We start from the raw sequence: 13,417 nt of genomic DNA on the forward strand, positions 1-13,417 counted from the left end.
TTGTGAAATTTAGAGGTAATTGTCTATCATCAGTGTGCTCACTGCATGTACCTCTCCTAGGAGTGTAAAGTTGATTGTGATGTAAGTATTCAGAAAATGCATGATTCTCTCTTCAGACAACCCCTCCACCCTACTGCCTCCTATAAATATTAAGTTTGAGGCTCTACTAAACATTGCCATATAAACTTAAACTCTGATGCACAAAGTTTGCATTAGAGAAATGGTGCTCATTTTAAAATGGAGGAGGGGTTCCATTTCCCTGAATTTGCAACATGGTACCATGTTGAACCAAATGAAAAAATTTATAAAAACTGATATACAGTATTTCATACTTTGAAATCTCTGTTCTAGGCTCCTTTCTTCAGGTTCACTAGTAATTATTTCCCCTTCTGTGGATGACACTGCAACCTATGAGTGCACTGTGACAAATGATGCCGGAGAGGATAAGAGAACCGTGGACCTCACTGTCCAAGGTAGAACTGGCTTAGCACATGGACTGAAAGTTATTACAATGCTATCACTTCATCATTCTGCTGCTTCACAAAAGGGCTTCTGTTTCTGCATACCTAAAATTCACTTTCAGAGCAGAAGGGGGAAGATGTATGATAAGGCTTTAGAAATCTGTAAAGGTTGGAAATGTTTTTTTTCTTTTCATTGTTGTTGTTGTTTTAGTTCCACCTTCCATAGCTGATGAGCCTATGGACTTTCTAGTCACCAAACACGCCCCAGCAGTAATTACCTGCACTGTTTCGGGAGTTCCATTTCCCTCCATTCACTGGACCAAAAATGGTATGAGACTGCTTCCCCGGGGAGATGGCTATAGAATTTTGTCGTCAGGTAAGAACAAGCTCGGTGATTTTTTGCGTCTATTGATTGGATTAGTGATTAATGGGTAGGCTTACATGGTTGTTTGTTGCACCAGAGTAAAAGAATATAATAAGCTTATATTCTTGGACTTAAATATCTAGAAAAAAATACAATTAGAGTAGAAAGGGGAGTTAGGGAGAAAAAGAGAAAAGAAAGTCTAGAAACAAAATACCAAATAATATCTAAGACTGACCTGAATATAATAAGCATGATCACTGGTATTTATGTGCTTGTTTATGAAACCTAAAGTTTAACAAATTCTCTGGTTACCTGTGAGTGAACCACATTTCTTCTATTGGCCAAATACAATATCTGTTAATTTAACAAACATTTAGTGCCTAATACCGGCTATATCTTATGCTAAGTCTCTGAGACTATAAAACTAAGAAAGGGTTCTTGCTTTCGAGGCTTTTAAAATTTAACAGGTAAGGCTGGGTGATAAGTGCTATAATAGAAAAATTTCGATAGTGGAAGTAACTGCTGTTTATACAATTTATAGTATTGAGGTGAAAAAATAGTTCAACTAAATGAAAGTATAGGTGATTTCCATTGGTGTTTCTGAAAACTTATCCTGTACCAGGGAGGTACATTAGAGATAAACTAAAGTAGCAACTAATATCCTGAGACTTATGAGTGTATGCATACTATTCTAAGACAATTTATATATTTCTTCAATAGAAGAGGAGTAATGGAAGATTTGTTCTCAGGATGCAACTTTGTTTTTAAGGCAAAGTATTTTCAATATCTCAGAAATCGATATAGATTGGTAGCAATTCAAATCATAAAATATGTTAACTACCCTCCAGCACAAAGTATGGTGCTAAGAAAATAGTTTGGAACTTTCTCAAAATGCTAAACAGAGTTACCATACAATCCAGCAACTCCATTTCTAGGTATGTACCCAAGAGAAATGAAAACATACGACTACACAAATACTTGTAAGCAAATGGTTATACAGTATCATTCATGATAGCCAAAAAGAGAAAACAGTGTGACTGTTCATCAACTGGTGAATGGATAAACAAAGTGTGGTATATCCACACAATGGAGTTCTATTTGGCAATAAAAAGGAAAATAATATTGACTCATACTGCAACAGAGGAATCTCAAAAACATCATGCTCACAGTGAAAAAAGTCAGACGCAGAAGATCACATACTGTATGATTTCATTTACCTAAAATGTTCAGAACAGGCAGATTTGCAGAGACAGAAAGTAGATGCATGGTGACCTGGGGCTGGGGTTGGGAGTGGGCAGTGACTGTAAATGAGCACCAGTTTTCTGTTTGGGGTGATGGAAATATTCTAAAATTAGATTGTGGTGAAGGTTGCACAACCTCATAAGTGTACTAAAAGTCTTTGAATTGTACATTAATTTAAATAGGTCACTTTTATGGAATGTAAAGTTTGCCTCAATAGAGATGTTAGTAATAAAATAGAGTACTGGGGTACAATTATGAATATAACCAAGCACCGCTATGCTAGGTGCAGAAGACATAAAAATGAGAGAGATGTAATTTATCAAAGCAGAAAAACAGGGATACAGTATACATTAAAACTTTTTTCTTTTTAGGAGCAATTGAAATATTTGCCACCCAATTAAACCATGCTGGAAGATATACATGTGTTGCTAGGAATGCAGCTGGTTCAGCACATCGACACGTGACCCTTCATGTCCAAGGTATTGAAGGTTATTTACTCATTAAAAGCTTGCTGGGTTTGGAGGGTTTTTTTGTTTTGTTTCATTTTGGGGGTTTTGTTAGTCATTTTTATTCTTGAAAGGTGGTACTGTCTAGAGGTATGAATCACAGTAATATCTTGGTGATATAAAAGGCTGGAAGATATTTTTCAATTGAATAAAAAAGACACATAGATACAGATGGCAAACCACACAAAAGAACCCTCATATTATTATTTTTTCTTGGGTTTTTATAATCCATTCCTGCTTCTACTCTTGCAGTGAAGTTCTTCTAATAGAAACTGGCAATTGTAGCAAGAGTCAAAGAATGTAATGTGGCCAATATTTACTTTTCTCTTGGACGATCAAATCACTCATATTTTGGAATTATGAATTTGGGCATATTTATGCTCTTCATTGCAATAGACATTTCTGCCATTAAATAGTGCTATTATTTCTTTTTGTTGATTGGTTTTGATAGAACCTCCAGTCATTCAGCCCCAGCCAAGTGAACTAGACGTCATTCTAAACAATCCCGTTTTATTACCATGTGAAGCAACAGGGACACCCAGTCCTTTCATTACGTGGCAAAAAGAAGGCGTCAATGTCATCACTTCAGGTACCTACCATTATTTTTATCAAGAAAATCATGGTAAGTTCAGTGTTTTATAATTCAGAACTCAGTATGATTTTTTTTAAATGAAAATAAAAATTCTTTTCACTCTGTTTTTGCAACTGTGATGTAGGCAAAAGCCATGCAGTGCTTCCTCGTGGTGGCCTACAGATCTCCAGAGCTGTCCGAGAGGATGCTGGCACTTACATGTGTGTGGCTCAGAACCCAGCTGGTACAGCCTTGGGCAAAGTCAAGTTGAATGTTCAAGGTACTAAATAATTCACCTCTGTGTCTTCAGATCAAAGATGTTTGTAACAACCTGTACCAAATATTCATATATCTAAAATGATTATGCTGCTTTTCCTGCATAATTCTCAACATTTTTAGTTTCCATTATTCTATTTGTTTTTCTATTATTTTTATGAAAGAGAAAGTTTAATGTGTTTTGTTTGGTTTGCCATTGTTTGTATAAGAAAAGTGAGGAATCCCATCATATTTTGAATTTCTGTGAACCTCTGTTTGGTACTCTGTTTCACTGTAGCACAGATTTAAGATGATTTTTTAAAGTTATTCTCTCCATAACATTACCTTGGATACATTTTGAAATATTGGATTGTACTATCCACTTAAAAAAAATTTATAACTGCAGTTAAACCGACTTGATGGGAAAAAATTATTCTAAAGACGAGGCAGGGTTTTCTGTGTTTTCACATTTAGCTGATATTTTCTTGATATAATATCTGTATCTTGCATGCACTGCTTTTGTGAATTAAGAAGTGACATAGAAACAGGTTTTGAGCTACTGAATTTGAATTAGCTGATCTTGAATTTCCTTATAGTGTGATTTCCCTATGGGGAATTAATGAAAATAGTAAAGCTCACTTTTCTGCAGATCGTAAATCAAATGTCTTTGTATTTTTCAACATTTATTCAACATTACTATATTGAACATTAATACATTACTACTTTAAATATTACAGACATGATCCTTCTCTTATGGTGTTTGCATTCTAATGGAGAAGGAAAAAATTAAATAATGGTAAATTCTGATACGTGCTATGAAGAGGAAAAACAAAAGACTGAGGTGGTGGGCCGGCCCGGTGGCGCACTGCTACAGTGCGCCGCTTGGGAGCGCGGAGGCACTCCCGCCGAGGGTTCGGATCCCACATACAGACCGGTTCCCGCTCACTGGCTGAGCGAGGTGCGGGCGCAGCACCGAGGGTTGCGATCCCGTTGCTGCTCCCGGTCCGGTATGGGTGCGACACTGAGGGTTGCGATCCATTGCTGGACACGGAAAAAGACAAAAAGGAAAAAAAAAAAAAAAGACTGAGGTGGAGAGTGATGGGGACATGTGGGGGCCACTTTAGTTAGTGGTTAGGGTGGGCTTCTCTGAGGGGGCAACCTTTCAGCTGAATAATGAGCGAGGATAAGCCATGGGGGGGGGTTGGTGGAGTGTCCAAGGGAGAGAGGACAGCATGTGTAGTGGCCCGAGGCAGTGGGGCTAGACAGTGGAGAGCAAGGGGAAGGCAGGGAAAATGCGAGGGAGGTCAGAAAGGTGGGCAGGGCCAGTGCACAGAGGGTCCGACAGACCATAGGAAAGTTCCGTTTCATTCCCGGTGCAATGGAAAGCTTTTCAAGGGCTTAGCCGGGACTCTGATTTGGTGTCAGGAAGTCCTCTTTTGCTGCTATGTAGATAATGGTTTAGCAGAAGGACAAGACTAGAGCTGGAAGAACTGTTCAAGTCGTCTGGGCAGGAGCTTATGGTCTGGGTAGGGGTGAGGGTGTGAACTGCAGGTATGAATGAGAAAAGTGATGGGTTTAAGATGCTTTTAGAGGTGTAATTGCTGCTGAATTGGGAGGTTAGGAAAAGAGAATTCGTGTTTCCTGGGCTTCAGGCTTGAGCTAGTGAGTGGATGGTAGTGCCAGGTGGGAATGTAAAGGGAAGAACTAGTTTTGGAAGAAGGAAACCATGATTTCTGTTTCATCACGTTAAATGTGGGAAACTAGTAGACATCCTAGTGAAGAAGTCAAGTAGAGAACTGAATATGTATGAATTTGAAGCTCATGGGAGAAGCATAGTCTAAGAAAAAAATTGGAAGTGATCAGTGTTAAATCCACAAGACTGGATGAGATCACCTAGGAAAAGGGAATGTGGCCAAAAAAGATCTAATCGGGCAAAGAACCTGGACAGTGCATTGTTTAGAGGTCTTAGAAAGGAAGGGATACTGGAAAAGAATACAAAGGAGGGGCAGAGATGTCAGAGAAAACTAGACGGAGGTTAGAAGAGGATAGAGTTTTGGAAAGAAGGGATTGGACAGCTTTGTTGCAAGCTGTTGAGACAAGTTAGGATGAGGACCCCAAAGCATTCATTGGTTTCAGCAACATACAGGTCATAGAAAGGAATAGTTTAAGATTTGAGGATTTTTTTTTTCAGTAAATGATTAAAAATATTGATATAAGAGCAATTAGGGACAAAGAAACACATTCAACAATCGAAAGCATTTCAACATTTCAAAAACAGCTGGAGATAATTGCATACTCTAGAGGCATGCAAATTCTGAGTAGACTCTCTCCTCGCAGACACAGTATGTAATGGTAAGCACAAATTCAACCAAATAATTTTGGTTGCTATAAATAATCTCAACATGGTTATTCATATTTATTTCATATGCCTTTTTACAGTACATGCTTTAAAACTCGGTAGAATATCCGGGCCAGTACCTAAGTGGTGATCAACCTATTGTAAACACTTATGGAAGGGAAATCCTTACCCTAAGCCCTTCCACAGGTTTCTAAAGTAGGAAGAGTCTTACATGTATAATTATTTTCCATGGTCTATTCAGTTATTCATTCATTCAATTAATACTTTATTAAATATGGCCACTGTATATGAGACATCATGCTAAGCTCTGTAGGAATTGCATGAGAAAAAGTATCTTTGAGCAGCTGAATATTTTCCAAAACTTGAAGGGGTCTGTTTTGAAAGTTTAAATACCTAAAGTGAATCATACATTTCCTGTCTGTTAAAAAAGAAAAACACTTCTGTTGATACAACCTAAATTTCCTAGACACACAAACCCTCAGTGAATACAGGTTTTTCTCCTCATTTCATATTGACTGTCACTTACATTTATTTGTTAGCTATATAGAGACTAATTTTCTGAAATGGTTCAATGAATTTTATGTTCTACTGTAGTACTCCTTTTTGATGATATAGTGTTAAGATTTTGTTTCTTTTCAGTGTTACTTCACTTTGCTACTACCGTAGTCATGTAGTACTGTAGTGTGTAATTTGTATTCTCATGTTTTTAAGATGAGGTTTGAACTTGGTATCTTTTAGTTCCTCCAGTCATTAGTCCTCATCTAAAGGAATATATCATTGCTGTGGATAAGCCCATTACGCTACCGTGCGAGGCAGACGGCCTCCCACCGCCTGATATTGCATGGCATAAAGATGGGCGTGCAATTATGGAATCAATCCGTCAGCACATCCTCAGCTCTGGGGCTCTTCAAATAGCATTTGCCCAGCCCAACGATGCTGGTCAGTACACGTGCACGGCTGCTAATGTGGCAGGGTCAAGCAGCACAAGCACCAAGCTCACTGTCCATGGTAGGTGGTTTAACATGAATTATTTCAGTGTTTTACATTATCGTGGTGAAGAGAAAGGACCACAAGAGCAAATATACTGGAAATCAAAACCACGTAAAATCAGTAACCCAGAGAGTGTGTGTGTGGTGTGTGGATGCACGTGCCCTTCTAATCTATTTTCTGTAGTCTGCATTTGTGCATGCACTTATGTGTGTGAGGAAGAGAGAGATTTTATTAATTTTGCCAGGATAATTAATGTGTTGCCAATAATTCCTTCATATTGTGATTATTGGGATCTGTCCTTGGCTTATGAGTTCATTTGTGTTTTTTGACTCTTCTGCTTTAGTCATCTTGGCTCAGAACTAATCACCATATGACCTACTTTATAAACACACTTTGAACCTATGGAGATCTTTTTGATTCATTATTTTAAAGTAGAAATATGTTTACATGTATATTTTTATAACAAAAAATTATTTTTCTTTCTATTAAAACAACTAACAAACTATCTAGAGATCAGCATTGAAATATTTTCATTTTTATTCTATATTTTAAGACTAAAGATAAAATCCCTATTAATATCAGTGGTAGGAAACAACAGCAGATTAAAGTATTTCCAACTACTATTTTCGAAGGTAACTCTTATTTTAATGAGGAGTTTCTGCTTTTTAAGTTTCTTAAAAAAATCTGTGAAAGCTGTTTTTATTTTTCAAGTGTATGTGAATTTCCTACTTTATAATTACTGTGACAGTTTCAAGTGTAAAATTTTTAATTGAATAAGTAATTTAGCCAAAATTAAAAATCATCATTAATGAGTTTTTCAAATAACTTTCCTGCTTTCAGTTAATAGAATTAATCGATACACATTAGCCCTTTACTTTAAAATAAATAATACTCCTTTTTTTTTGAGTATTTGTAGAAAATTTACCAAAATTGGTTATGTACCAAATAAACAACAAATAAATTGTTAATAAGTTTTAAGAATACAGACCACAGTTCCTGTCCACAATGCAATAAAGCTAGACATTTGTAATGAACTTTTAATGCCAAAACCCCAACCCCAGGCAACTTCAAAAATACCCTTCCAGCTAACAAGTAGGTCAAAGAATATGTTTTTATTTTCAGAATATTTAGAAAATAGTAAAAATAAGTACACTATACATTAAAATATACAGTGTATGGCCAAAGCTAAAATCAACTATAAAGTTATAGCCTTAAATGTTTCATTTCAAAAAAGAAAGTACTAAAATAAATGTACTAATGCTGCAACTCTATAACCCCCAGCAAAAGAGAAACAGCAATCCAAGGAAACCAGCATAGAAGAGATAAAGAAAATATGTCATAAATTAAGGAAAGATGAATTGAATATTGATGCTGCACCATTCAGCAGAATAGATTTTTGTATTTTCCAAATTATCTATAATTTTCATGCATATAATTATGTTTGTATAATGTTTGTATATTTATTTACTTAAAAAAGGATGAAAAATTAAAGTTTATACAGCTACTTTATTTTTGCTGAGATCACTTGTTGTCCTGTCACTTTTTAAAATGTCATTAAGATTAGTCCATTTCTCACTGATATGTTTGAACAATTTCAAAATTCATTGTTTTGGGAGGGGAATATATTTTTACTTTTTGAGCCAAGAATTCTTAGTAGTTTTTAAATCTTTCCTTTACAAGTAAATATCTTAGTTCTAAGTCCACTAAGGTATTTCTTAGCACACTAAATCATTCAATTTGTCTTATATTGCCTAAATTCCAGTTTAAAAAAAGTTAAAACATAGGAGGTATTTGGTAATATGATGCATGGAGTTATGAAATCACTATAGTAATTTCCTCTGCAACAATATAAAAACTGAATTAAATGTCTTGGTCTGGTTTTAGTTACCTTTGTTGTAACACATGTGAAATACTGCGATAAATATATTTTTCCACATAGCACTTTGTGATATTCAATATCAGGTGAGTGTTTTACATTGTTTTATTGTGACTATTATTAGTTCATCCTCACAATATATCTGTGAGACAAACCCAGCAGATATAAAACCTTAGAAGTGTTTTTGTTTCTTTGTGTGTTTTACTTCACTGCAATAAGCAGAAGAAACTCAAGTATGAAAAAATCGGGAAGCCAAATAAGATCTAAAGATTTTCAACCCAATTCTCAGAAACAGAATGTAAATATATTCAATGAGTTCTAATTCATAAGAATTCTTGGTAGCATCAAATGTATTGTTTGCTTTCATGGTAGCAAACAAATCAATATCTAAATAGATCTTTTTTTTTTTTTTTGTATTTCCAGGAAAATTACTCCCCAAAGAGTCTTTTGTGTGTTAATTTTCAATGTGAATAAAAATATTATTGAACTCAACTTGCTGGATGACTATCTTTTTTAAACTTTTCCTAGTACCACCCAGGATCCGAAGTACAGAAGTACACTATACGGTCAATGAGAAGTCACAAGCCACTCTTCCATGTGTGGCTGATGGAATCCCCACACCAAAAATTAACTGGAAAAAAAACAATGTTCTTTTAGCTAACTTGCTAGGAAAATATACTTCTGAATCATATGGAGAACTTGTTTTGGAAAATGTTGGGGTAAGTTTAATGGACACAAATAAATACATTAAGCCAGATTGTTAATTCACCTTCTCACTTTTAGTAATTTAGCTTGGAAATACATTCCTTAATAATGAAAGAAAATAATCCCATAAATTGAGGTCACAAAATTTATTTTACACATATTTGATTTTTTTTGTCCTTGGAATGAGAATAGTATTTAATAGATAGTAGGAACTCATAAGTGGCCTCCTTCTAAAACGGCTATTTCATTTTTGGAAAATCTGTGTTTATCAGGAAAAAATTTAAGTTCCTGTGCTATATTCTGTGCTTGTAATTCATGTATGGGAGTGATAAAAAGAAAGGAGATGTAAGAATGTCTGATGTATTATTAAGCAAATACAAAAAACAGTGTTTCGCTTTTTTCTGGTTTTTAATTAGCCCTTTCTAATCATTAACATAGGAACTAAAGTCTTAGGGATCTGTGCAAACTGAGGTTCTTGAGTATTCTTAGGTAGTACCTCTCCAGATCTGCAGAATAGTAGCTATCAGGAACATCTCAGTTTTTCAGTGCTGGCCGACTTGAAGAGTAATTGATACATATGCACATCACATGGCTTTTTAAAAAATTATCATGTGTTTCGAGAATATCAACACTTGGCACCAAATGTTAACAAGCTTAAAATGTGAATCAGTTTCAGAGCTTTTGTGTGTGTTTTGTTTCTTTTCATAACCCTTCCAAATGCCTAAATTTCATTACAAAATTTGGGTGGGATTAAATTTGAACAGATTACAATGATAAAATTGATCACATTCATTTTATATTATAATCCCAGCCAATTAGCCAGACCCCTGGGATTACGAGGTAAGTAGCCCTAGTGACGAGCTATGTCATTAGGCCCTAGCTGAAGCACACATGCCAGCAAAAATTGTATTTATTTACATCTAAGTTTTCATCAGTTGTAAGATGCAGTATTTTATGTGCCACTAAAAAAATAATAATAATATTAAAGTCAAGTAAATGATAGCAGACCATCACTGTTTAAGTTGTGTCCCAATTTCACAGATACCAAAAGTTAAAAAATATGAATTTTGAAAGTGATAAAATAAAGATGCATTTCTTGGTTTATTTATTTTACTGCTAAATAGCTGTAGTGAGCATTACCCCCATGTTCAGGAATGTTTGATTTGGCCCCTCAATCGCTCTTCTAGACCTTAAAGAATTAAATTTAAAAAAAAAAATTGAGAGTTTTAGTGAGACAATGACTCAGATACATTAAAAGAGTACCAACAGAAAGGTAGCTTATAAATAACGGGGGAGAGAAATAAATGTTCTGTAGAAATCTATCTGTGAATAATATCTGCGATCAAGATTTTTAAATGCTTCACTTGCATAAAAATATTGATTTTAAACTCAAGTTGTCACAACGTGGGAATTTAAGAACAGTTAAGTGGTGTGGGGGTGGGGAGACCTTTACAGGGAATACGATTTATTCTTGTTTGTCCTTTTTTAAAAAAATAATAATATGCAACCAAATTTATATTGTATCCATAATGAATGTTTGTAATTTTTATGCAGTATTTCTTTGGTGCTCCATTGCAAACAAAATTTTATTCTTAAACTTTTAAAAAGGAGAAAGAAAAATGCATCCAGAAACATTCAGTGATTTACTGAGAATCTTCTCTATGGTCAGCACTGACTTAGGTGCTGGGAATACATCAGAGAATAAAGGGATGAAAAATCTTTGCCCTCACGGCATTTATTTCTAGAGAAAGGAGATAGATGATAAAAACTAAAAATAGTAAACAATGTATACAATAAGCCAGAAGAAAAAAGTGGTATGAAGAATAAAAGAAGAGCTAAGTAAAGCATATCAGGACTTGGGGAATTCAGGTTACAGTTTGAATAGGAGTAAGTTCACTCCGGGAAGGTGACATTTGAGCAAAACTTGCAGGAAGTGAGTTAGTCAAGCAAATATCTGGAAGAGGAACATACCAGGCAGAAAAAAATAGATAGAACAAAGAACTTAAGGTGGGAATACACTTGATGAAAATGAGAAACAGGAAGCCAGCAAAAGGAAGGAGAGAAACATCGAGGCCAGATCATGTAGGATATTGTAGTTCGTTATAACAATAAGTCAGAATCCATTGCAGGTTTTGAGCAGGGAAGCAATATTACCTGCCTTATGTTTTTGAAGGATTACATTGGCTATTGTGATGAGAATAGATGGTAGGGAGGCAAGGATAGAAGCAGGAGGCCTGTGGGGAAGACAGTCTTGTGGTAGATGAGAAACGATAGAACTCAAAGCAGAGCTAAAAGACAACCAACAGAGTGGGAGAAAATATTTGCAAAATACACATCTGACAAAGGACTAATATCCAGAATATATAAGGAACTCAAACAACTTTACAAGAAAAAAACAAGCAACCCAATTAAAAAATGGGCAAAAGAGCTAAGTAAGCATTTCTCTAAAGAAGATATGCAAATGGCCAACAGTCATATGAAAAAATGCTCAACATCACTCAGCATCCGGGAAATGCAAATCAAAACCACACTGAGATACCATCTCACCCCAGTTAGGATGGCTAAAATCCAAAAGACGCTGAACGATAAATGCTGGCGTGGTTGCGGAGAAAAAGGAACTCTCTTACATTGTTGGTGGGAATGCATAATGGTGCAACCCCTATGGAAAATGGTTTGGAGGTTCCTCAAACAGTTGCAGATTGATCTACCATATGACCCAGCTATTTCACTGCTGGGAATATATCCAAAGGAATGGAAATCATCAAGTCGAAGGTATACTTGTTTCCCAATGTTCATTGCAGCACTCTTCACAATAGCCAAGAGCTGGAATCAGCCCAAATGTCCATCATCGGATGAGTGGATATGGAAAATGTGGTATATCTACACAATGGAATACTACTCAGCTATAAAAACGAATGAAATACTCCCATTTGCAACAACATGGATGTACCTTGAAAGAATAATATTAAGTGAAACGAGTCAGGCAGTGAAAAAGAACTACCACATGTTTTCACTTATTGGAGGGAGCTCAAGGTGAATGAATCAATTCACACACATACACACACACACACACACTCATACACACACACACACTCTCTCACACACACACACACACAAAAAAACAAACAGCAACAACAACAACATCAACAACAACAACAACAAAAAAAACCGGGGGGGCGTGCAGAGGAAGATATAACAACCACAACTTTTTTTTTAAAGTTCTTACAACAAGAAAATGGAGGGGACACACCTGGGTGGGAGGAGGGAGAGGGAGGAGGGAGGGAGGTTTCGGTGATGGGACACAATAACTAACTACATTGTATATTGACAAAATAAAAAAAAAATAATAATAATAAAAAAAATTTTTTTAAAAAAAGAACTCAAAGCAGAATGTTAGCAGAGAAGGGGAAGGCAGTGGGGGGATTCTGCATATACGGTGAAGCAGCATTTCTCGACAGATTGCAAGTAGGATGTGAGAAAGAAAAACATAAAGGATGACTCAAATGTCCGAGACCAAAGGCATGAACAACTGGAAGGATGAAATAGCCATCAACTAAGATGGTGAAGGCTACAGGTGGCACAGGAAGGGGCAAGGGGCAATTTGGAGTTCAGTTTTGGCATGAGTTGAAGATGTCTATTGGGCATCCAAGCAGAGAGTTGGAATGAGAAATGCAACATGATTGGAGTTTGGAAGAAAGATCTGTGCTGGAGATCCTGGTAGTCACTGGCGTATAGATTGTATTTAAAGCCCTAACACGGATGCCCTCTTGCATGCCAACATTAAGATGCTAATGTTGAGGGAAAGCCAGCAAAATAAGATGGAGAGAGAGCAACCAGTGAGATAGGAGGGAAACTAGGAGAGTATGGTGTCCTGGAAGCCAAGTGAAGACACGGTTTCAAAGAGAAGGGAGTCATAAATGTGTCAAGTGCTGCCAGTACATCAAGCAGGATGAGTGATGAGAGCTGGCCATGCTTTCATTTAGCAAGTGAAACTTCAGAACTGTAGGCAATATTGCCCTTACTCTTGCCTTTTCCTTTGATGATTTTGGTGGTCTTGGTACCACGTTAGAGCCAACTATGCTGTCAAG

General features: G+C 36.1%; 1 protein-coding gene across 1 annotated transcript in view; it reads left to right on the top strand.

Moving 5' to 3' along the window:
• HMCN1 (hemicentin 1) overlaps positions 1–13,417 on the top strand; it is a gene marked incomplete at its 5' end in the record, with an annotated part of 218,465 nt that overhangs the window by 145,133 nt on the left and 59,915 nt on the right. Inside the window, 7 exons of the mRNA XM_008572836.1 lie at positions 352–473; positions 673–837; positions 2,439–2,546; positions 3,025–3,162; positions 3,290–3,424; positions 6,497–6,766; positions 9,153–9,343. Coding sequence (XP_008571058.1) covers positions 352–473; positions 673–837; positions 2,439–2,546; positions 3,025–3,162; positions 3,290–3,424; positions 6,497–6,766; positions 9,153–9,343 — 1,129 coding nt within the window. The remainder of the gene's footprint in view (positions 1–351; positions 474–672; positions 838–2,438; positions 2,547–3,024; positions 3,163–3,289; positions 3,425–6,496; positions 6,767–9,152; positions 9,344–13,417) is intronic.

This window comes from Galeopterus variegatus, unplaced genomic scaffold (assembly GCF_000696425.1).
Source record: "Galeopterus variegatus unplaced genomic scaffold, G_variegatus-3.0.2 Scaffold841, whole genome shotgun sequence".
Lineage (NCBI taxonomy): Eukaryota > Metazoa > Chordata > Mammalia > Dermoptera > Cynocephalidae > Galeopterus > Galeopterus variegatus.